Source organism: Salmo salar, chromosome 18 (genome assembly GCF_965601325.2).
Source record: "Salmo salar chromosome 18, fSalSal1, whole genome shotgun sequence".
Lineage (NCBI taxonomy): Eukaryota > Metazoa > Chordata > Actinopteri > Salmoniformes > Salmonidae > Salmo > Salmo salar.
In genome coordinates this window covers 16,504,861-16,530,505 of record NC_138308.1, presented here as the reverse complement: position 1 = coordinate 16,530,505, position 25,645 = coordinate 16,504,861, and the positions used below count along the sequence as shown (strand labels likewise).

The 25,645-nt window shown below is 44.7% G+C and overlaps 1 protein-coding gene and 1 long non-coding RNA gene across 19 annotated transcripts in view; one reads left to right on the top strand and one right to left on the bottom strand.

Moving 5' to 3' along the window:
- The window catches only part of birc6 (baculoviral IAP repeat containing 6), a 163,938-nt gene that overhangs the window by 56,878 nt on the left and 81,415 nt on the right, over nt 1-25,645 (bottom strand). For 14 of the 18 annotated variants that reach the window (XM_082964731.1, XM_082964740.1, XM_082964739.1 and 11 more), the window contains exons 60-65: nt 21,466-21,665; nt 20,910-20,981; nt 18,227-18,530; nt 17,013-17,230; nt 12,071-12,235; nt 11,704-11,869 (exon numbers count right to left, since the gene is read on the bottom strand). In XM_082964731.1, the coding sequence (XP_082820857.1) occupies nt 11,704-11,869; nt 12,071-12,235; nt 17,013-17,230; nt 18,227-18,530; nt 20,910-20,981; nt 21,466-21,665 (1,125 nt within the window). The remainder of the gene's footprint in view (nt 1-11,703; nt 11,870-12,070; nt 12,236-17,012; nt 17,231-18,226; nt 18,531-20,909; nt 20,982-21,465; nt 21,666-25,645) is intronic. The other 4 variants (XM_082964746.1, XM_082964747.1, XM_082964748.1 and 1 more) reach the window with 1 other exon arrangement.
- LOC106576948 (uncharacterized) lies at nt 1,264-4,456 on the top strand. The gene is made up of 2 exons (XR_001322040.3): nt 1,264-2,389; nt 3,218-4,456. It is a non-coding gene; the product is annotated as an uncharacterized LOC106576948 (long non-coding RNA).

Sequence of the window (25,645 nt, the reverse complement as noted above, 5' to 3'; positions counted from 1 at the left end):
GACAAAGGGGAAATGCTCACTAACAGGGATGAAAACACATTTGTGCGCAACATATTTTGAGAAATAAGCTTTTTGTGCGTATGGAGTAATTCTGTGAGCTTTTATTTCAGCTCATGAAACCAACACCTTACATTTTGCGTTTATATGATTGTTCAGTGTATATAGTATCAGAAAGAGCATATTCTACATTTGATTCCATGACACTTACCTTTGTCAAATAACTCAATTCAAGAGGTGAAGCTCGATTTCGAAATATCACTTCTTCCAAGAACATCCCCGCTGTCAATGTGTTCAGCACATGACCACTCGCAGGGCAGCATTGCTCTGCATACTAAGCAAAGACTAGTAACATAATAAGCTTCAAATATGCTAGGCTGAAAGACCAGGCGGTTCTAGCGTTAAAAAGACGTAGTGTACCTTTACAGACAAACATGCCCTAGCCGAGGTACTTTCAAGGGTAGCCAATATGACTGTGGTAGTTATAACTTAATTGCCCGGCCCTAGCGGTCACACAGTGCCTACAGAAAGTATTCACACCCCTTGACTTTTTCCACATTTAGTTTTTTTACAAAGTGGGATTAAAATGGATTGAAAAGTATTTTTTGTCAACGATCTACACAAAATACTCTAATGTAATGTCAAAGTGGAAGACTTGTTTTTTGTTTTTTTTACAAATATATCTTGATTAGATAAGTATTCAACCCACTGAGTAAATACATATACAATCAATTTTGCAGAATGTGTTGACAGGCACTCAAAAGGCAGCATGCATGTTGAGTTCAAAAAAGTCAATGCAAAATATAAAAACCATTCTGCCCACACCTCCACAGAAATGTGATGAAAATTGCCATCGCTCTATCAGAAACTGTCACGGCCTAATGACCATAGTTCCAAATTATACAGCAAACAAAGAGCGTTATTGTCACCATGGTTAATGGAAGGCATTTTTCAGGCAGCGTTTTAATGCTTGTTAGCGCTCACACAATTTTGCGACAGGTCTGATTTATAACAGGAAAGGTGTATGTATGGCTCGCACCAAGTTTATAAGACTCGATATTTTTTTACGTGCACAGACTTTTCTGAAATGGCGCACGTAGAAATCGAGTGAAATTGACGCAAATGTTATGAGGCCCGACATCTTTCTACAGCCTCATCTCTTAGCCACCTATTCCTTTCCTCCCCCTCCTCTTCCACACCTCTCCTTTCACAGGTATGACAGTCTAGCTATGCTTGACAAAGGGATAGACATTCTGCCACCGTGCAGCGTTGAGGAAGGGGTCACTTCACCCCCCCGTCCCCACTTTACTCTCTCGCTCCCCTCTTTTTTTCTGTTTGGTGCTCAACTAGCCCCCACAGCGGAAGAGGAGGAGATGGCAGAAAGCGTCCCTCCTCCCTTCTCTCTCTCCCTCCCTCCCTCCTGCCGCCACAGCCACCAGGACCTGGCCTCTTTCCCTCTGCTTGGTTATGCAATGCACGGCTCTCCCACGGCACGTCTTGCACAGGGGACCCGCCACAACACAGCTGCCACCAGCTGCAGACCCACACAGCAACAGCTACGCAGCAGCACTCCGGCTTTCCAGCTCTCCGGTTGTTCACAAACAGCTCTCTGGGATTTTACTGGCTCTTTGGAATAACACTTGCTGTGGCGTGGGCTGTCTGTAGTATCAGTCGATTGTTCTACAGCGGACTGGAGGCGCGGTAGTAGTTGCCGCAAGCACTAGCGGCTCCAGAGAAACCATGCGCGGCTGTAGCTCCGGGTTTCAGAGGCAGGCGAGAGAGAGGCGCCTCTGAAAGGCACTAATTGCTCTGCTCCAGAAAGAGAAGCAAGGAAGGACGCAAGGAGAGAAGAGGGGGTGGGGGCGTGTACATTTGTCACAGAGACTGGGGCTCTCTCTTTGAGCTGCTAAGAGGGTCAAAGAGCCAACAAGAGCCGAGGAGGAAGAGGGGGGCTGTGGTGGAATTGGAGAGAGTGGGACGGTAGGATGGGGAGAGTAGTGGGGAGGGGGAGCGTAAGAAGCCCCCTAGTGCTTCAGCTTTGGTGGTGGAGACCTGACGAATAAAATAACAAAAGCAAAAAGGAGACAATAACGCAACCAAAACCAAGGCAGTATTTAACCAAGGGGGTGGCGCAGAGGACTGGAGAATTCATCCGGGCAAGAAGGGGGTGGTTTTCACAGAGAGCAGTGTCTGCATACAGTGCCGTGCACCAAGACGCAGTTTGGAGCCCGGATCTCCTTTTCTTTTCCTCTTTCTGTGACGCTGGGAGCGTGGCTACACAGCCAGCCTCCCCCCCGTCCCCCCCAAATGCAGGCTCCTGTGTGTGGCCATGCTTCTCCGCTGAGGACCCAAAAGCATGCTGGATGTCACCCAGCTCCTCACACGCCTTAGGGTAAGGTACCTTTTTCACCCCTCTCTCATCTCTCCTCTGCCCTCTCTTTCTATTCTGTCTCTTTTCTGAAATATGGTAGGATCTGCCTGTTTCAGAGGGGGCTGATTATTGTTGACGCTGGTGATGTTTTGGCTGTATGCTCTGCGCTGCCTACCTCTCAGCCCTGGCTGGCTGTGGCATGGTTTACCTGCTTGTAGGTTTCCCTGGAGAGCTGGCACTAGCCAGAGCCCCTGTCCTCTCCCTTCAGACTGCTCAGTAGGGACATCATGCTCAGGAAATCTACTTAGACGGAGGAGTGGGGAGAGAATCATGAACTGCCTTCGGGGGAAAAAGAGGGTGGATGTAAGGGGCTCATTAAAAATCATGCTCCAATGTTACTGAACATTTGCGGAGGTTAAACATTTTCAATGCGGATAGACCGTAAGGGATGCCGAATATTAGGAATCTATTGCGGTGGGCACAGCAACAGCAGGTAATAAACAGTGGCATTTGCAGTTAAATCTCCATTGTGCTGTGCATGTCTATTGTTTTGTTCGATCACAATTGATTTCTTCTTGAGGATTCTGTTGGCTAGGCTAGCCGAGGGCTTTTTGGTTCAGTTTTCCCCAGGGTGTCGTATAAAGCACATGTAGGAGAGGACTAGTGGGGAGGGGAGTTGGATGCATCATAGCAGTGCAGCATTAAACTGCAACATCTAAATTCATTCCCATTGTCTGTGTTCACTCCGGACTGTGGGCTTGTGTTCTGTTTCTCTTATCTAATGTTCATTTCTCTGTATGTGCCTCCATGTCTGGTGGGCTGCCTCTGTCTCTCTCTCCCCCTCTGCAGATAAGTGCCAGCAGCACCCTTGCCAGGTTGGGCGAGCGTCATGGCCATGGGCCCAACGGTCATTACTATTGAGGAGGTGCGGGCGCTAGAGAGCAAGGAGGAGCAGGAGGAGTCCATCTTGGCCCTGCTGGGAATCGTTGGCACCTTCCTTAACCTCTTCGTCATTGTCTTTGTTTACATCTACACCGTTGTGTGAGCCAAGCCAGAGTGGGAGTGATCCCCCAAACGACAAGGCACAAACCAAGCTTCCATCTAACCCCAACAAACGTATACTGGATTGTACATGCCAAGCTCCTCCTCCCTCTAACTAGGTATTAGTTATAAAAAAGGTGCAAACGACAAGATATTAAAACAGGAGGGGGGAGCAGTTTCCTCACACAGAGATTGAGGGTGGACAGTTCCGTGGGAGGTGGCGTCTCACAGCCATGAACCAGAGAGATAATAGTGAGCTGGTGGAGACATCAGGACCATGGCTGTGCTGGATCCAGGAGGGGGCGATAGACAGGGTTGGGCTGCAGGCCAGCACAGCCTGGGGGGAACTAACTTCACCTTGGACTCATTAGAATGAGGGAAACGGACAGTGTTACCGACCAATCTCCTTTGTCAAGTGGATTAAAAAAACAGACAAAGGGATATTGACGTCACTGGTCCGGATGGTTTCAGGGCCATGGCGTGGCGCTGTAATGTACTGTGCTGCTTGCCGTCAGATAGGCTATACACACACACCAAAGTGTTAGTCACCGCTTCTCATGATATGGAGACATCACAACAGAGAGATACACCATCTCTGTCTATTTCGTCTCCACAAGAACTGATCTGCAAAGAGAGCAGAAGGAGTGGAAATGACAATTTCACATTTAAATTCAAATCGACCACCTGGAGATCTGCAATAAAAAGGCAAGTGGAGAGAGAGGTATTTTTTTTATAAAAAGGAGAGTCTGCTGTGGTGATTAAATCATCCGCAGGGGTGGAAAGTAACTTGTGGGCACTGGCAAAAAGCTCCATTCTGCATTTACTAATACATAAGGCCAGACTTAATCTTCTCTCTCTTTCTGCATCTCTTTCCACGTTCTGTTCGGTTATTTTGATGTAGGCTATTTGTTCATGTTGATTTCAGGGTAGTGTCAGCGATCCAGTTTCTGTATAAAGATCTAAGCTTTTATAAACACATGAATAAACTAAACTCTAGATGTACTGTGCAATAGGGAACATTTTTACAATAAAATGAGAATATATGAATTAGACTCAAGCCTCATCTATGATGGGTTCTGTGGGAGAATGTAGGCATAAGCAAAAGCATGCGCTTATGTGAGATACAATGCACAGATGCAAGGAACTGAGGAAGTACGTCATGTCTTCATGCTTAGAGCATGTTCCATGAGTTTGCTTTATTAGGATTCGGAGCTTCTTCAAATATCACAAAAAGGTCAGGGTGGCATGTTCCCAGTCACATGCAACATAGGGGACAGAATTTAACCTCCACTAGCATGTATATCCTGCATTCTAACGAGAGAGGTTGAGCGTGGGTCAGATCTGCTCGGTTTCAAATGAGTCGACTGCCACCTGGAACGCACATCACAACATTTGAATTGTCAGTTGCACCTACCTGAATGTGGGTGTGTGTGTGTGTGTGTGTGTGTGTGTGTGTGTGTGTGTGTGTGTGTGTGTGTGTGTGTGTGTGTGTGTACGCGCGTCAATGTGCACATCGTGTCTGAATCAATATGGACAAGGACATACAAGATGAATAAAGCAGCTAGTAATACAGCCTAAGTAACTACACAAGAAGTGAACAAATCACATTGTTGGAAAACACAACATGCTACAAAACCAAACTGTGTGCAGTAGAAAGGCCTTACTGAAGAGCGCAGTAACTTTCAACGTGGCACCGTCATAGGATGCCACCTTTCCAACAAGTCAGTTCGTCAAATTTCTTCCCTGCTAGAGCTGCCCCGGTCAACTGTAAGTGCTGTTATTGTGAAGTGGAAATGTCTAGGAGCAACAACGGCTCAGCCGCGAAGTGGTTGGCCACACATGCTCACAGAACAGGACCGCCGAGAGCTGAAGCGCGTAAAAATCGTCTGTCCTTGGTTGCAACACTCACTACAGAGTACCAAACTGCCTCTGGAAGCAACGTCAGCACAAGAACTGTTCTCCGAGAGCTTCATGAATTGGGTTACCATGTCTGAGCAGCTGCACACAAGCCTAAGATCACCATGCGCAATGCCAAACGTTGGCTGGAATGGTGTAAAGCTCGCCGACAATGGACTCTGGAGCAGTGGAAAAACGCCTTCTCTGGAGTGACGAATCACGCTTCACCATCTGTCAGTCCGACAGACGAATCTGGGTTTGGCAGATGCCAAGACAACACTACCTGCCCGAATGCATAGTGCCAAATGTAAAGTTTGGTGGAGAAGGAATAACGGTCTGGGACTGTTTTTCATGGTTCGGGCCAGGCCCCTTAGTTTCCAGTGAAGGGAAATCTTAATGGTACAGCATACAATGACATTCTAGATGATTCTGTGCTTCCAACTTGGTGGCAATAGTTTGGGGAAGGCCCTTTCCTGTTTCAGCATGACAATGCCCCGGTGCACAAAGTGAGGTCCATACAGAAATGGTTTGTCAAGATCGGTGTGGAAGAACTTGACTGGCTTGCACAGAGCCCTGACCTCAACCTTATCGAACATGTTCGGAATGAATTGGAACCCCGACTGAGCCAGACCTAATTGCCCAACATCAGTGCCCGACCACACAAATGCTCGTGGCTGAACGGAAGCAAGTCCCTGCAGCAATGTACCAACATCTAGTGAAAAGCTTCCCAGAAGAGTGGAGGCTGATAACAGCAAAGGGGGGACCAAACCCATATTAATGCCCATGATTTTGGAATGAGATGTTCGACGAGCAGGCGTCCACATACTTTTGATAATATATGTACTGTTTAATAATCTGTTAAAATAATTGACTCCCGAGTCACGCAGTGGTCTAAGGCACTGCATCCCAGTGCAAGAGGCGTCACTGCAGTACCTGGTTCGAATGCAGGCCATGATTGGGAGTCCCATAGGGCGGCGCACAATTGGCCCAGTGTCGTCCGGGTTTGGCCATCATTGTAAATAAGAATTTGTTCTTGACTGCCTTGCCTAGTTAAATAAAGGTTATATAAAATGAATGCATACCATTTAACAAGCTGTTCAAAGCATTGACTACATGCATACTGTTAAACAAGCTGTTCCTAACACACAACGCACATACTCAAGGATGGACGGTGAAAAGCAGGGGAGAAGGGTTATGTTTGAGGGTAGGAGGGGAGCGAGCCAGGGGAGAAAGGACATTTTCAATTAAAATAAATGAGTTTCGCAGTGACATTAAAAGGTATTACCTCTCACTAATGGCTTAACTTCCTGTGATGGAGTGCGTGGCGGCGGCGTAATGCGTCCCAAAAGGATTGCCAAGACACCGATGACTAATGTGGAACAATACGCAAGCGGCGCGGCGAGCTGGGAGATTAGCAGGAGGAATGAGTGCGGCCTGAGGCGGGTAGTCGGACTGAGGGTTAGAGGGAGGGAGGGAACAGGGGCCACGCTAAACAATGGGACACAACAGGGTTTCCCCCGGTGCCTCTTAGGAGTGCAGGGGCAGGCTGGGCTAAGATATACATCACGGCGGCTATTAGGCATCACACTGAGGATGAAGAGGACGAATGAAGACAGACAGCAGTGTGGTGTAGTAGCCTTAATGATGCTTTTAAAGTAAACTAGTATGGTATCCCTTTAATAAAGCTAGTTGCAAGACTTTTACTGTAAACTAGTATGGTATCCTTTAATGAAGCTAGTTGCAAGGCTTTTAATGTAAACTAGTATGGTATCCTTTAATGAAGCTAGTTGCAAGGCTTTTAATGTAAACTAGTATGGTATCCCTTTAATGAAGCTAGTTGCAAGGCTTTTAATGTAAACTAGTATGGTATCCCTTTAATGAAGCTAGTTGCAAGGCTTTTAATGTAAACTAGTATGGTATCCCTTTAAAAAAGCTAGTTGCAAGGCTTTTAATGTAAACTAGTATGGTATCCCTTTAATGAAGCTAGTTGCAAGGCTTTTAATGTAAACTAGTATGGTATCCCTTTAATGAAGCTAGTTGCAAGGCTTTTAATGTAAACTAGTATGGTATCCCTTTAATGAAGCTAGTTGCAAGGCTTTTAATGTAAACTACATTTACATTACATTTAAGTCATTTAGCAGACGCTCTTATCCAGAGCGACTTACAAAATGGTGCATTCACCTTATGATATCCAGTGGAACAACCACTTTACAATAGTGCATCTAAATCTTTTAAGGGGGGGGGGGGTGGGGTTAGAAGGATTACTTTATCCTATCCTAGGTATTCCTTAAAGAGGTGGGGTTTCAGGTGTCTCCGGAAGGTGGTGATTGACTCCGCTGTCCTGGCGTCGTGAGGGAGCTTGTTCCACCATTGGGGTGTCAGAGCAGCGAACAGTTTTGACTGGGCTGAGCGGGAACTGTGCTTCCTCAGAGGTAGGGGGGCCAGCAGGCCAGAGGTGGATGAACGCAGTGCCCTTGTTTGGGTGTAGGGCCTGATCAGAGCCTGAAGGTACGGAGGTGCCGTACCCTTCACAGCTCCATAGGCAATCACCATGGTCTTGTAGCGGATGCGAGCTTCAACTGGAAGCCAGTGGAGAGAGCGGAGGAGCAGGGTGACGTGAGAGAACTTGGGAAGGTTGAACACCAGACGGGCTGCGGCGTTCTGGATGAGTTGTAGGGGTTTAATGGCACAGGCAGGGAGCCCAGCCAACAGCGAGTTGCAGTAATCCAGACGGGAGATGACAAGTGCCTGGATTAGGACCTGCACCGCTTCCTGTGTGAGGCAGGGTCGTACTCTGCGAATATCGAGTATGGTATCCCTTTAATAAAGCTAGTTGCAAGGCTTTTAATGTAAACTAGTATGGTATCCCTTTAATAAAGCTAGTTGCAAGGCTTTTAATGAACAGACACTGGATGAATGTTGCATGGTATGAGAACGGGTTCGGACTGTATCCTTATCTTAAAATATGTAATAGAAAGACTGACGTGTGTGGGTTTGGTGTCATTCATGATGCAAAGTTATCTGCACTTTTCCGAAAACACCACACAATCCAAGCGGCAAGGGTCTAGGCCTACATTCCAAGGAATTTCCTGACTGTTTATACGAGCATCCTGGAGGGAAAAAAATGCAAAGGCATTGAAGGTAAATGGTATACAAAGTGAAAGCAGTGCATTATGTAGGAATGAGATGGAGGTTTATAACAGTTGATCCTGGCCTATGAGGCAGAGTAGAACATCATCCAAGTGTCACCAGGGTAACACTCCTACTGAATACCAAGTCTGCCTCTGTCTCACACACACACACCCCTAACTCCCAGGGCTGCTTGCCCCCTACCTTACTATTAATGCTTTTTGATAGGAACCCCCCCCACCCCCCCCCCCTCCCCACTCCTCAGCACAGCGCGTTATTAAAAAAGAGACACGGCAGGAGTGCTCTTAGGTCTCTTCCCACTTTTTCATTACCAGCGGGCCCCTTGACATTTATTGACAGCTCATGGCTCTGAGGGCTGGCGCCGACACAACAGAGTGAGATGAGCCCTTGGCTTCCATCAGCGCTCACCGACTTAACTGTCCATATTGCACAGTAGATTAATCACTAAAAACACAATTTGTAATTAAATTGGGTGTTAAAACGTGTCAATTGATTTGTCCATTTTAAATAAAGGCAAATGTTTCATCACTCAAGTTTTTTTTTTCATCATAAAGGGGTTTAGGTTCGTGGGTTTGGCAGGGGGCCTGGACGCAGCTGAATATGAGAGAACATTTTAGAGGCCCCATCTTGGTTGTACATTTCACAGCACCTATCCAGTGTGTGACAATACATTTTATTTTTGACATTTTTGCATCAGAGAATTTTGTAGTTTTTCAGCTGAGAGAATGTTAGTTTATGTAGAATCACAGGGAATTTGCTTTTATTCTGCCATGGAGCTAAGAGAATGTTGCAGTTTTAAAGCTAATTTACTACAATTATACGTATTTTGCCATGGCTAATGCTGTGTCATTTTGCTCAAAAATGAAATCTATACTGTTAAATACATAGTTTTTTTGACTTTTCTATTCTCCCGCACTGTCTAGCTTTTATTTTGGTGATTTTAGTTCTCACAGACTAGATTATTTAAAAAAATATATATAGGTCCATTATCTTTCCTACATACTTTATATCTGGTAGTTAAAATTTACACTGAAAGGATTTTCCCATCCGGAGGAATAATATAAATCTCTCGCCCGAGGACTTCCATGGCAGAAAAACTCCTGTCACTACTACAACACAGGAGAAAGGAGTGGGACAATGAGAAGGAGGCAGTAAACTTTTACTTAATAGCAGGCAGCCACGGCTGCATGTTTGCACACCACGCGTGACCGTGTCTGAGACATTTACCAGATAATGAGGACCAATTACAATACTCATCTCTTTATCTGTTATTTAATTATGAGACCAGGGGCGCTTTAAATTCACACCAGCACACACACACGCTCCTGTGAATACACACACACTAACAGCGTCGGACACAGAGACAGTTGCTGCTATATACACAGAGCTATGAGCTGCCACCACCTGATATGCAACACAAAGCAAGTCCTTGTGAATGGAGGCTACGTTGATATAGGCCTACCTGCCAATTTTAGTTCAGAACAAACAGCTTGAGAAGCTTAAGAATTTTGGGGGGTGAGTCTACGCACCTTGCTGAAATCAAACACGCCAATAATCTGTCCATAGAACACTAATGTATCCTGCGATTGGGTCGTTAAAAGCAGTGTATTTGTAGAAACAACACAATGAAAAGGTTTGTTCAAGGTTTTTATTTCCTTGGCAGTGTGCCAACTTTCCATTTTATTCCTGGCAATAGCAGAAGGTCCGTGAGCAACAGTTTCTATTCATTAATGACTGGACAAAAACAAGCATCCATTAAAATGCCCACAACATGTGGACAGAACCACAGATTCCACTATCCCCAAAAGAGAGAAAATGAATTATATTATCTCATAGACAATGGAAAGACCAAACGTGTGGAAAGACTAAAAGAGGGGTTGGAGATGAATCCTCACTGAGGTTATCAGCCAACTGAAAGAACACAAGCCTGCATTCCCCCCTGGAAACCCCAGGGTCAGAGCTGAAGAGACAGAAAACCTAGTCAGAGCAATGGACCGAGCCAACATCTAGCTCAGATGTTCAGTTAACTCTGGGTCAGCCCTCGCCCCCCCGGGGACTAGGGATTACCTTCGCGGATTAAAAATATTAAATAAAACGGATCAATATAGATTAATGTGTTCTTATCGTGCAATGGACGAGTCATATCTTCAAAAGAACGAATCCATTTGCCACAATAATTACCACCTAACTAAGTCACAAGTAACCTAATCAAATTAGACAGTATTTGTTCTGTCGCATGAAAAGACAGTTATAAGTGGATGGGTATCTTGAAAGCATGGATTCATATAATTGAAATCGCTTGGAGAGCGTCGACCACCACAGAAGCAATAGCTATTGATAAATTGAAAATGACTTAATATTAATTTTGTAGATATCTTTACGGTTTTATATAATTATATCCTCTTAGCATGAATAGATTGTTTTTATATTCCCTTCGATATTGAAAGTAGTGTTAGGTTAAAGCAGTGCCATTATTGAGTGGACTGCAGTGGACTAAAGGAATGTGTACTCCCAAAAACTCAAGACCTCTCCTGACTGATATGAAGTCCTGTGATATGCAGAGAGATCATTGGTCACGAGTACTGAAGTACATCTTTGTGGAAGGGAGGGGGTGAGAGCCAAGGGTGTAAGTGGACACCGCACCGTGTCGTATGTATTCAGCTGGTAAATCTTCACTGAGCAAACACTTGAAACATCCCTTGTAATTTCGGGGCTCTTTTGAACGATAAATATATGTATTGTATATTGAGATATTGGTCTTCTTATCACCATGTCAGAGGAAGATACTGCAGCTCCATCTGCTGTGTCATCAAGCAACGATCAGCTCACACACACACACATCTAGCTCTCACTGCAATTTACCAGGTAGCCTAGAAGCAGAAAGGACATAGTAATGCGCATAAGCTGACCAGCTCATCCTATAGCCTACTACGTTTCCCGTAACATCTGACCCTGACACTGTCTTTTATTTCTACTCTACAACAAAAGCTGGTCGATCCTTATTTTCCAATAAAAGGTTCATTACATTGTCTGAGACCAGGAGAAGCCATTGAGAAATGCAGTACTGAAATAGAGCGGATCTTTCTTCATAAGCACCGTTGATATGTTCAACCAGTCAAATAGATTGTTGTGGGATTTGCCATCGAGTTTCCCCTTCAGTTAAAGGCACAGCCATCCTTAACAGGAGTTACCATAACCTACATGGAAAGTTACAAGATAAAGACTAAAGAAGAAGAGGGTTCACTCACCGGAGTCGTTGCGTAGGTAGGAGGACATGGCTGGAATGAGGCAGGACTGGCTGAGCAGCTCCTGCAGCACAGTGGGAAGGGCGTTGCTGTTGTGGCCCCTGCTCTCCCCTGTAGGGGCCTCTCCGTGGCTCACACAGTTTGCTGGGTTGATGTAGCTGGCCAGCACCTGGCGGACAGGGGGAGAATAAGTGGAGCACACACAATTTTAGCAAAACATATAGGAATTTTCTCTGGGGTAACTACACAGTAATGACTTATGTAAAAAGTAAGTGCATAGGTCTTCCCATTGTTAGCCAAGTGACACTTTGTGCCATTTGGGGAAACCATCAGGATGTACTACACCTAGCTAGGCCGAGAGGACTCTTACCTGCAGCAGACAGGTGACATGCTCCTCCTCCAGCCTCTGCTTGGTGAGGGCCTGCTCCACGTCCCAGCCTGAGGCAGTGGAGCCTGTACCGAAACCAGTGCCCTTCGCCCAGTACAGCTGCTGCTCCTCACTGGTGCCCCCTCCATGACCACTGGACACTGTGGGCTGGGGACACACAGACGAGTGGAGGTGATCAGCGCCACACAGGAAATCGGCAGGGGGTAAAGTGTAGTCTACTGGTCCATTGTGATGACAACATAGGCCTAGCCTAAAGATAATAGCGTTCCATAAGCTTACGAAATCAAAAGACTAAAAATGTTATTCTCAATGCAGCATGGGCTACACGTTTGGATTGAATAAGATTACTGTTCCCCTTTTCAAAATGTCAGTCTTCACATCAAAAGTTGAATGAGAGCGAAATGCTGATTTTCCAGGTAGAAAAATCACAAACATAACTAGCCTGCCTACCCACAGTCCCAACTCCTATGCAGCCCTGCTTGTCGCAGCCATTATACACTTGAGGCACTTCTAGTTCAGCTCAGAGCACATGCCCAGCAGTTTGAAAGGGAGATTATGTCAAATAAAAGGCAGAGGAGTCTCGGAGGGAAAGAGCATATGCTCGAACTAAACAAAGGTCGACCTGGTGCTGTGCGTATGATATTTGAGCAACGAGAGTTCCCTGTGGTACAAGGAGAGAGCAGAGGGCATTATTGAATAAAGAGAACAGAGAGATGGATATGAAAGGATGTCTGAGTTAGACAAGAGGATAACGTTTGAGACTGCACCTTTTCTGCTTTGACAATCATCAGGCTCGACGTGGGCGCGCTATAAAGATCCACGCGAGAGGCAGTGGCTGACTGACAAGCGGCCAACTCTGCGCTCCCCCAGCGCATCTTTAACATCGCAGGAACGCTCCCGACGTGCACACAAGCGTTATGGGAATGTTACCGGCTAATGGAGGTGGCGTATATGTACATGCACCTCTGCCACCAGAGATCACTGTCAACTCTATCAGTCAACTGGGGCGCAATGGAGATGATTCAGCATTTACATTGACTTTACAGTCGGTGGGATGAGACTGCTGGGATTTTGACCGGTTTGTCTTTTATTCCTTTGGTGAGTTTCTTCATTGTTCACTGGATTTTAATAGATGGCCATAGTGTGTGTTTTGTATAGGACAGTCCTGTTTGGGCCGGAGCAGGGCCCAGTCCTGACTCTCTCCCAGTGGTACAAGGAGGAGGAGTTATGCTCTCATCATAAGAGGTTGGAGACTAATCACTGAGCCCTGGAACATCAAATCAGGGAGGAGGCTCACTTTCCCAGATAAAGAGGGATGTGTGTGTGTGTGTGTGTGTGTGTGTGTGTGTGTGGAGTGGACTGACCGCCTGCCCGCTCGCTCAGGCCCCGTGTCTCCGGCCACATAAAAGCAGCACCCCTGGGCCGCCGCCTCAAGGACGGCCATTACCGCTGTGACAGGACTTTGGCCCGCGCTCAAGCCATCGGCCCCCGGAGATCTGTCCTCAACTCTGACAACTCCTTAAATCCACACGGGTCTGTGGACGAGAGCACGTGCTGAAACGGTCCACAGTAACACTGAGCTGTAGTACTGTAATAGCCTAGCCTGCTATCTAAAGTAATATCTATAGCGGTCTAGCTGGATTTAGGCCTATGATATATAGCGCTTGGACCCTTGTGGTGGTATTGCTGGATGCTGGTGGCATTGAGCTTCCAGTGATCAAAATCCCTATTGTGATTGATACAAGTTGATCGTCATCTCCTTTGCGTCGCAGTGGTCCGAGACGGGTACAGAGTACTTTGAAAGGCTATGAGCATGAGGCGAGTGTTGAAGCAAAGCAGAAAGCTCAATAGAAGTAGAATCACTCCATTTAATGGGCATGGCAGTCAGACAGTGCATGATTCAATTCCTATTCATGATGTTCCCTTCTGCCTGGAGTTGGCAAAAATACAAAGGACACGTCTCTCTTCAAAGCCAGACCTGCCTCTTATCATTCACACTAAACAATTACCCAATTTGTCAAGGGCTCAGTAGAGATATGCATAAGAGCCCTGAGTAAAGCCCTGCCAGGTTGAGTAATTAATAACATGACTGATCCTCACCGCCCATCTCTCTCTGAGCGAAAGACAAAAGGAGAGTGAGAACCTCCTATCGTGTCAAGCCAAAAGCATTAGACAAGGCTGACACCATTTGTCACACAATGCTTTGTCAAACCAACCCAAATAGAGGTTTATCTTCGTCTTGGTCCATCATGAACACACAAGAGAAAGCAATGGGCAGAACACACTTTGACCGACATCTGGTGAAATAATACCAGTATGAGTGTGTTTGAACTGTGTTTACATTCTTGTTCGAGGCATCCCAGTTCGATGCCAATGCCACGCCTTTGGGGCATCAACATTCTAATTAAGCAATTAGGCCCGAGGGGGTGTGGGTATATGGCCAATATACCACAGTTAGGGCTGTTCTAACGCACGTCCACAACGCGGAGTGCCTGGACACAGCCCTTAGCCATGGTATATTGGCAATATATCACAAACCCCAGAGGTACCTTATTGCTACTATAAACTGGTTACCAACATAATTAGAACAGTAAAAATAAATGTTGTCATACCCGTGGTATACCATGGCTTTCAGCCAATCAGCATTCAGGGCTTGAACTACCCAGTTTATATCAGAGTATATGAAATGCATTTATTAGTCTATTGCAAAAATAATACCACCACAACAATGCCAAGAGTGTGCAAATCTGTCATCTAGGCAAAGTGTGGCTACTTAAAAAAATAAAAAATAAACATTGTTTAACACTTATTTGGTTACTACATGATTCCATGTGTTATTTCTTAGTTTTGATGTCTTCACTATTATTCTACAATGTAGAAAAATGTAAAAAATAAAGAAAAACCCTGGAATGAGTAGGTGTGTCCAAACTTTTGAATGGGACTGTAGGTGTTTTAGAAACCTTCGAGTGTCCTCTCTTTCCGTATTATAAATCAAAACATCTGACATGCATGAACCTCTGCAGGATGGTTTTCAAGTCGCTTCCCTGTGGCTCAGTTGGTAGAGCATGGTGTGTGCAACGCCAGGGTTGTGGGTTCGATTCCCACAGGGGGCCAGTACAAAAAAAATAAAAAATAAATAAACAAGTACAAAAAAATAAAAAAGAATGCATGAAATGAAAATGAAATGTATGTATTCACTACTGTAAGTCGCTCTGGATAAGAGCGTCTGCTAAATGACTAAAAAGTAAAATGTTTTTGGTAAGCTGCGTTCCCTTCTTTGACAATTACACATGCTGCGTCTCTTCATTCACAAGACAATTCCTAATATAGTCACCCATTTAGACTACTGTCAATTTAATCTTGTGTTTAGGCTACATCTATTATTATAAGCCTGTGTGTGAAATTAGTTTAGTAAAAGACTTGACTAGGGCTGTGGTGGTCACGAAATTTCATTGCCGGTGATTGTCAAGCAAATAAAAGTCGGTCTCACAGTAATTGACCGTTAATTAACAAACACATTTAGCATCTCCTGGCTTCCACACATCTCATGGCCTACAAGCCACTGATGCTGAACTTTGGAACATTACATTTTATTAAGTCGAATAACAGCAAAAGCAGTAGTCTGTCAATCTACTATCCCCCATAGTACAAAATATTCCAAACAGTCAGACAGTTGTGGGATGCAATAGATCCCAAATTAATAGAATCACTGGCGTAAAAAATAACTTTTTACGCAATGTGGCTGATGCAACAGATCAGAACATTTAGCTTAAAATGTTGATAAACTATAAAGGCTATTTCGTCACATACGCGCAGCAATGTGCACATGGCAGTAGGCTATAAGCTATTATCAAAAGTGACTGCAAATGCGATTATGCATGTAATGCTTCTATTTTAAAAGCTGCATTTTTAATGGTGAAAATTATCTTATCCAAACTTGAAACTCACGAGCTGCTTATGTATGCCAGTTAGGCTCTAAACCTCCTGTTGTCTCTAACTTCATGCCCTTTGTACTGTTGTCTGTGCCCAATAATGTTTCTACCATGTTTCGTGCTGCTACCATGTTGTTGTTATGTTGCCACCATGATGTGTTGTCATGTGTTGCTATGTTGTCGTCTTAGGGCTCTCTTTATGTAGTGTTGTCTCTCACCCATTAGACTATTCTTGATTTTATCTTGCCTTTACACATACTAAATAATATATGTGTGAAATTTGATTTGATTTAGGATGGACCATTATCATGCACCTGTCTCGAAACAGGGGCAGCAAAAGAAATACATGTCATCTATGCACTTAAATAGCGAATGGAGGACGCTTTTCCCTGTGGTTAATTTTCATGCCAACCAGGTAGGCTATACATCTGTTGTAAAGAGAAGCAATGTGCTTAATATAAGGAAAGTTGAGAAATAAATATACTAGGCCTAGCCTATAGAAAGCTGATGGGATGCTCCTCTTTTTAGTAGAGGCCATCACTCGGTTTCCTCGCGCACCTGCATAGCCTATAGAAATGTTGCGCAACATGAGCTCTCATTAAGTGTTTGGTTAGATTTTCGATTACATTTGCATTGATGTCAGAGCGATTAGAGGCACAATAGAGTGCTGAGTACCAGGCAGTTAGCAAGTTCGGTAGGCTACTAATAACCATCAGCAGCATCAGAGCTTGGAGAAGCCTAATTACCATAACTAAATGGTCACGAGGAATTTGACTGCCTTCCTGACCCGTGACCGCCGGTGTAGTGATAATATGGTCACCGCAACAGCCCTAGACTTTACTTAAAAAATGCCGGAGATACTACAATTTTAAATTCACATGACGTTGAAAAGACGTCGTCTGCACTTGAAGTATTAAACACACAAGCATGTCCCCAGAAGCGTGTATGTGCATGTAAGCGCCTTTTGGACACGGTCAGTGTCTGGGCTTCACCTCTGAAGAGTTCCCGCTGGTGTTGGGGACACGGGGTGCGTGGTGGCTGAGGGCTGACAGGCAGGCCAGGATGAGGTGGATGGCTCCTATTTCCAGGGCCATGCGGCGCAGCAGCACGCCGTCATCCGTGGTGAGAGGTGTGGTGCTGAATAGGGCCCGCAGCACGTGGAAGGGCAGCGTGGGCAGCACATTTGCCGACGGAGACTGCAGGATGTGACCTGGAAGGAAGGGGAGAGATACAGCCAATCAGAGAAGATGATTGATAATATCGATTATCTTCTCATAATGACAAGAATTGGATAAATAACAGAAATGAATGAAGCATTGTATGAGTGTGAGGGATGGTGAGAGAGATGACCACCATAGGAGGGATGACCACAGATGGGTAGAGGAATACTGTCCAGAAAGGATTGACACATTGATTTAGCACTCATGAGAATGAGGCCAGAGAAAACAACAGCCGACTAAATGGCAGGCTGACAGTGTGCTGTGTGACCAGTGTCACTAAACAAGCTGGCAGCCTGCTCTGCTTCAATCATTAAGGGCCGTTATCTCAAGGACTAAAGAAAAAAAAAAGTGTTGCGGGACAACATGGTTTACTTCAGGCCCTAGAGGAGAGGGAAGCTAAATAGCCATCAATAATGAAGGCAAATGAGAGCAAAGGTTGGCTGGATAGGAGTTGTAATGTATGAGAGGGGGTAGGACTTGTCAATATTAAACAAGGCAGTGTGAGTATTTTGGCTAAATGATCCACAGGGCCAGCAGACAGATATGGTCTCAAGGACTGCAGGGGAAGATCTGCACCAGTGGGAACAAACGTGCCTCAATTGTAAATGGAGGGATTAAAATCTCTCTCCCTCCATTTCTCTACCTGCTCGTGGACAGGTGCTTTTAGAAGAGTCGATTTACATGCATTGCCCATATTATGACACTGACAGCTATGTATTCAGGGACTCTGATAATGGGCATTATCGATCTGCTTGGTCCACAACTTGGCAAGATCAACTGCCTGACAAAGTCAATCTGAGCATTGGTGGAAAAGTGAACCGCTATTAGTGGGGCTGAGAATGTTTGTCCATGCAGCAGCCTTCTATATTAACACCATAGGGACCAGGTGTTTCCAAATATGAACATGCTTCTAAATCCTTCATAAATAGGGACAGGTGTTTTTCCCCGACCACGCCTGAAGCTGCGTGAGAGGTTTTGTCACTCACTGCCCTCGCCATCGTCTGTGACGCCCAACACCAAGCGGAGCAGACACTGGGCGTGCTTCCTCTCCTTCAGCAGCACCTCAGCGTAGCCCGGCAGGCGCAGGAACAGACCGAAGGCCGCCAGCGAGTGGGCAGGGATGGGCGACATGGTCTGCACTGACGACTTGTTGATGGGTGGCGGCTCGGCGGCCATGGTCTCAGGCGCCTCGTACACGAGTTCGCCAGACTGCTCGATGGTGACCCACTCAAACTGGTCGCTGTCCTTGGGCTTCTCCTGCGTGGTGGAGGGCACCACCGGAGCACTCACCTGCACAGGGCGAGCCAGGGATAGAATGGGGTTAGAGGACAACACATGGAAAACACTGACAGAGGAGCTGACTCGGGTGGGATCTCAATGTCATGTGTTGTCTTTGGGCACTGAGGGTAGTAAGGAGTATATGGAACTAGAGAACTGTTATTCAGATCGATAGAGCTGCTGTGGGACTGGGCATAGTGCCCTGGGGACAAAGCTCCTAACTCAACACTTACTTGATGGGATAAAGCAGAGGGTCAACTGATTTACAAGTTTAATATAAATTCAACCAAACAGTGCCTTCAGAAAGTACTCACACCCCTTTACTTATTCCAAATGTTGTGTATCAGCCTGATTTCAAAAAGGATTTGATTTTTTTTCAACACAATACCCCATAATGACAAAGCGAAAACATGTTTTTTGAAATGTTTGCAAATTGATGGAAAATTAAATACAGGAATCTCATTTACATAAGTATTCACACATCAATACTTTGTAGAAGCACCGTTGGCAGTGATTACAGCTGTGAAACTTTGAGTAAATCTCCAAGAGCTTTCTACACCTGGATTATGCAACATCTGCCCATTATTCTTTTCAAAATTCTTCAAGCTCTGTCAAACTAGTTGTTGATCATTGCTAGACAACCCATTTCAAGTGTTGCTATAGATTTTCAAGTAGATTTAAGTCCAAACTAACTCTGCCACTCGGAAACATTCACTGCCTTCTTGATAAGCAACTCCAGTGTACATCCAGACTTGATTTAGGTTATATTCCTGCTGAAAGCTGAATTCATCTCCCTGTGTCTGGTGGAATGCAGACTTGACCAGGTTTTCCTCTAGGATTTGCCTGTGCTTAGCTCCATTCCGTTGATTTTTTCAAAATAAAACACTCTCCAGTCCTTAATCACAAGCATACCCATAACATGATGCAGTCACCACTATGCTTGAAAATATGGAGAGTGGTATTCAGTAATGTGTTGTATTGGATTTGCCCCTAACATAACACTTTGTATTCAGGAGTAAAGCGAATTCTTTTGTCACCATTTTTTGAGTATTACTTTAGTGCCTGTTTGCAAACAGGATGCGTGTTTTGGAATATTTTCTTTCTGTACAGGCTTCCTTCTTTTCACTCTGTCAATTAGGTTAGTATTGTGGAGTAGCTACAACGTTGTTGATCTATCCTCAGTTCTCCTATCACAGCCATTAAAACTCTGTTGCTGTTTGAAAGTCACCATTGGTCTCATGGTGAAATCCCTGAGCGGTTTCCTTCCTCTCCGGCAACTCAGTAAGGAAGGACGTTTGCATCTCCGTAGTGACAGGGATTATTGATACACCATCCTAAGTGTAATTAATAACTCAAAGGGATATTACATTTCTGCTTTTATTTTTACCCATCTACCATGCCCTTCTTTGTGAGGCATTGGAAAACCTCCCTGGTCTTTGTGGTTGAATCTGTGTTTGTAATTCACTGCTCGACTGAGCGACCTCACAGATAATTGTATGTGTGGGTTAGAGATGAGGTAGTCATACAAAAATCATGGTACACACTTATTGCACATAGATAGTCCATGCAATTTATGTGACTTGTTAAGCACATTTTTAATCTCAAACTTATTTAGTCTTGCAATAACAAAGTGGTTGAATACTTATTGACTCAAGACATTTCAGCTTTTCCTTCTTTATTCAATTTGTAAAAATATAAACAATTACACTTTGACATTATGGGGTATTGTGTGTAGGCATTGACAAACAGTCTAAATGTTATCAATGTTAAATTCAGGCTGTAACAAAACATTATGAGGATAAAGTCAAGGGGAGTGAATACTTTTTGAAGGCACTGTACCAGCCCTCAACTGTTGGGCTCCTGTTACAGGGAGTGTTTACTCAGGTTGTGCCCAGTGTCCTTAAGATTAAGGCAAGTATCGGAGCTGCAGCACTTCAGAAAAACAACGTTATTTTGTGCTTAGTTGTGATCAATATAATCAATTCAAGCTTTGCTGCACTAAAAGCCAGAGTGGATCTCCAGGAACAGGATGTGCTGTAAGTAAACAGCTAAACACCAGTGGGACAAAAGACACAGACCTGGGCTGTTTGGCTAACCCATCAGAAAACACTACACAGAGTCACTACTGGGTAAACAGAAAAGCCTCACCTGCATCAAAGCCTTAAGTTTACTTTGCTAACAGTCTCACTCAGGATGAGAGCAGAACACCTCAATTATTCACAGCCTTAAGAGCGTGCTCTGAAATCACTATCCAGAGACACACAAAGGGTTAAACTTATGCAGATTGATGTAATATCCTGTTGAGAGAGGTATATGGTCAACCAATCAATGACCAATCATGTATATGCTTCATTTTCACCACAATGCTAAGTACAAAACAAATCATCTCACTTGGTAGCCCTCGTGGGGCGTCTGCTTCAAACCACCAGTAGCTCTGGGAGACTGCCTGAATAATTCAATTCGCTGCAACAATTTGGAAGGGGGAGAAAATAACAAAACAGATTTAGTACCTGGCAGCTGTCAGAAGCCATTCCAGCTAGTCACCTTGTCCTGTGCGCTCTCAATTACCGTATAAAGTATCAATTTACTTTCATTTAGGAGGAATGATGTAGCACAGGGGGAGCCCAGAAGAGACAAATAGGGATTTAGACTGAACGGAAAACAGTGACTTGCAATAACTCTCTATAGGCTGAAACCAGTGTAGAGACAAGGCATTACTTTGGCAACTTCAGATCTGCATTGGACTTTCTATGTAGCCAAGGCAGCTTGAATTTCTTAAGTATTGAGCTCTAGATGATATGCTTTATCTAAACATATCTAGAAAATGGGCTTAACATTGTAGGACTACAATGAAATACCTCCCCAATTACGCAAGTTGTGAAAGTGGTATTTTACTGGTGCTGGTATTAGTTACTTATGTAGTTATTAGAATAGGAAGAGGCCAAACCTGTTGGATGACGTCTGGGTAGAGCATTGGCAGCCTCTCAGCGATCAGGGCCAGACCACCCATGCCTGCAAACACCTGCAGGGGCGACTGGATGGGTTTGGTCTCGAGCAGGGACTCATCGATGGCTGCGTCCAGACACTCGTCTCCCGGGGTCATGGGCTCGTCCTCTGGACAGCTACTCAGCATGTCACAGTGTTCCACTGGAGGAGGGTAAAGCAGAGTGTTTTCACTGACACTAGGTATTTTCTATGTGGCTTGTGTTCTTCGGTGTGCTTTGTGCCGCGCTCAACCAATCATGACAAGTAAATAATGGGATGCCCAGCAAAGAGGGCCATTGTTTACATCTCAAACACAGAATGAAAAAAATCTCTCATAACTCGTCCCTCGTTAGAAGACAGAGTGAAAAAAAACAGAGCCATCACTACTCATTTATCAAGTTCAAGCAAGAGAAGCTGACACCAGTTTTCCCAGAAATAAGGGGATGGAGTACCATTACCATTTCCATATGTGAATGCATAAATATGTGCTAATGGTTGTCCTTGGAAAAAGGATACGCCACTCCAGATGAAGTGCACACTGATTAAAACAGAATCATGGGCTCAGACTACTTGTCCTTGTTTGCACGTCAGAGGTGTGGCTCTGTACACAAAGTCAAAACCAAATGGAACGGAGGATGAATGGTAAAAAATAGCTCCCCATTATTGTTTTCATTCTGCGGCACGGCCGGCCTGTTTTATGATGATATAAAGCCCCAGTCAATTGATAGGTCATCTACAAAAAGCTGCACATCACCCTTCTGGAGAAGAAAATAAAATAAATGATTCATTGCTCCCGTCTCTAAAGGGATTTTCCCCCTCCTCGTAGTGAATTAAAAAGTCACGAGGGTAGTGACTAATAGGGGTTGTAACAGGCCCGTCCTGTCTAGAATTCCAAATCAGGATTAAACGTGATGGAGAAGGAAGCGCTCATCTTTCAGCAGGCCGCAAGAAGAGACTGGGCCACCCAGAGAATATTTTTAACAGCATCAACCCAGTGAGTTACGGTTACATTTCAAGTGCAACCAAAAAGGCACAGGAAAAAGGGTCATCATTAGACTTCAGAGGAGCATATCAGATAAGATCTGTGAGAAAGAGGGCAAATCGTGAACGACAAGGAATTCTATCATTCTGCTCAAGAACAAACATTCTCCTATTTTACAGAATGTTCCAGTACCTTTACTACACCAAGTGGATCCTATTAGCCTGAGAGTTCAAGTGATAAATCAAGGGTAGGCCATAGACTTAGATAAACATCACATCATTGTGTCAGAGCATGGACAGCACCATTGAGGCCATCTCCATTTGAAGTAGTCCATTTTCTTCTTCTAATACTTCTATGAGTTGGCAAACAAACTGAAAGGGTGCACAATGCCACCTAGAGTGTGTTTGAACAGGTATAAAGCCAAGGTTGGTGATTTACCGCCACCTGCAGTTATGGAATGTTTCCTCAGGAGTATAATTCATTAGCTGGTCCCTACTGGTGACCTGGATGGAGTTATGTGATCCTTGCTTAACTCAAAGGACATCGTTCCCCGGGCGGTCTGCGGGCCGAATTTGGCCACCCGAGCGAAAATTAAACATGTGCAGGAAATGAGCTTAATTTTGGACGTTTATTCCCCATGTAATCATATACAATGTACAATGGTGTACAGTACTTAAGTAAAACTACTTCAAAATACTACTTAAGTTGTTTTTTGGGCATCTGTAGTTAGATTTGACATCTTTTATTCCCCCACATATCTTTAGAAAATAATTTACTCCATACATTTTCCCTGACTCACAAAAGTACTCATTACATTTTGAGTGCTTAGCAGGACAGAAAAATTGTCCAATTCACAAATTTATCAAGAGAACATCCCTGGTCATCCCTAATGCCTCTGAACACAAATGCTTTGTTGGTAAATGATGTCTGCGTGTTGGAGTGTTCCCCCAGCTCACCGTAAATAAAAATACATTAAAAAAAATCAAGCCGCCTGGTTTGCTTAATATATGAAAAGGTGAAAATATGAATACCTTTACTTTGGATACTTTTGATACTGTGCAGCAACGCTCCCCATCCAACCTGACAGAGCTTGATAGGATCTGCAGAGAAGAATGGGAGAACCTCCCCAAATACAGGTGTGCCAAGCTTGTAGTGTCATACCCAAGACTCGAGGCAGTAATCATCACTGCCAAAGGTGCTTCCACAAAGTACTGAGTAAAGGGTCTGAATACTTATGTAAATGTGATATGTTTTTAACTATTTTTAATATAAATTAGCACACATTTCTAGAAAGCTGTTTTTGCCATCTCATTATGGAGTATTGTGTGTAGATTAATAAAACAATTTAATATGTTTTAGTATAAGGCTGTAAACTAACAAAATGTGGAAAAATTCAATGGGTCTGAATACTCCGAAAGCACTGTGTTTGGGCTTCTTGCGGTCAATTTGCAGTCTACAAATGTCTAATTATGTTACGGCCCGACCACCCGCTCAAGAAAAAAACAGCCTGTGGCTGAATCTAGATGATCCCTGCCATAGGTTGTCCCACCCAGTTGACTACTTCAAAATGGTGAAAGTCCTCAATGGTGCTGCCCATGCTAAAAGGGGCTTTTGGGCACTAAAGTCCTCTCTCTCTACGGAGTAGACCTAGAAACCTAAAAATGGTTAGAGGGACAAAACCCATTTAGCTCTAAAAGGCACGGCCTATTTGTGGAAGTTGAAGGCTTTTAAGGGGGCTGGATCTCTCCATGTACCCGTCTTCAGTTCAGTGGATGGCCGTTAGTGGGGCTGAGCCTGGTAAATGGATTATGTAATCTCCCCCTGGTCAAAGCCGCCGCACTGGTTTAAGAGATCCCCCCCCCCCCATCTCTGGCAGGACTGTTACTGAGGGTCACTGCTATCCTCCCCATTTATCAGCCTCAATGGGTCTGGAGACAAAGGATTCCGGAATGATTTGTTTTGGGAAGCGACGGTATTGGAAGCTATTTGGGGAAATTGTAGGCGAGCTATGGATTAAGTATTGTCAGAGAGGTATTTTACTGCACAGTCAAGTATATAGTTAAGCGCAGAGAGCAATGGGGCCGAGGTTTGTCAGAAACAAGAAAAGATGTGCGCCAACCTCATGTTGAAAATGTGTGTCCACTGAACACTACCCTTTACCATGCAGTGCCCCTTTACCCCAGACCAGAGATGAAAGCGGTGGTGCCGAATATACAGCATTGGCAGGCTTCAGCCTGCTCCAGGCAGTTTCTAATCTATATGCCTCAACTAATTATCTGAACTCCGAGCGCACGGCGGTTCAACTAAATTGGTTCGATGAAGACAATGATTGACCTAATCAGGTGGTTAGTGTCTGGCTGAAGACAGTATTGGTGAAATGGGTTTGGAGCTGGACAGACATTCATTAGCAGATAACACGCAGGTCACCGGCCTCCCATCTTGTGTAACCACTAACAGCAGCCCCCTATTCTAGGAGTGGGGTGGCAGATCTGATTGACACTCATTGCCTTTTAAAATATCTCACCCAACAGGGGGACGGACAAGTCATCCAGTGTGACTGACAGATAGGACTGAGGTGCTGAAGAAGAGGGTGCATTGCAGGGAGGAGTTGACGCGCTCCACTGCTTGGACTGTAGGTGGTGTCTGCTAGTGTTAATTAGCCCCAGGGTGCCAGGGGCAGCATACAGGCTGTGAACTGCCACTGGGGAGAAGCAACATCCACACTGACAGAGACCGGCACTGGGCTTTGTAGCAGTGCTACCAAGCATGGGCTCTGTTAACAATGCAGGCTAAACAAGCCTGCAGCAAGAGAGAAAAAAAAAAAGCACTAAAAGTGGCTTTCTGTATAAAGCAAACAATATCTTACTGCAAACAATGTCCCACTGCAGAGCCAGTGGAAACTACACAGGATTTAGCTCTGATTCGAGCGACTGGTATAGAATCACAGGATATAGTGGATTTAAAAAAATCAGATTAGTTTGGAATACTCGTCTTCACACGTTAGTAAGAGCGAACACCTTGACTTGGAGTCGCTTTTGTCAGCTATTAGTTCAGCTTCACTACATCACCCCTTGCAGCTCCCAGGGAGGCAGTGGTTCTACACTTTCTACATGAGCAGCACATCACCCACAGCTAATGCTATCATCAATTCTCTGAGCAC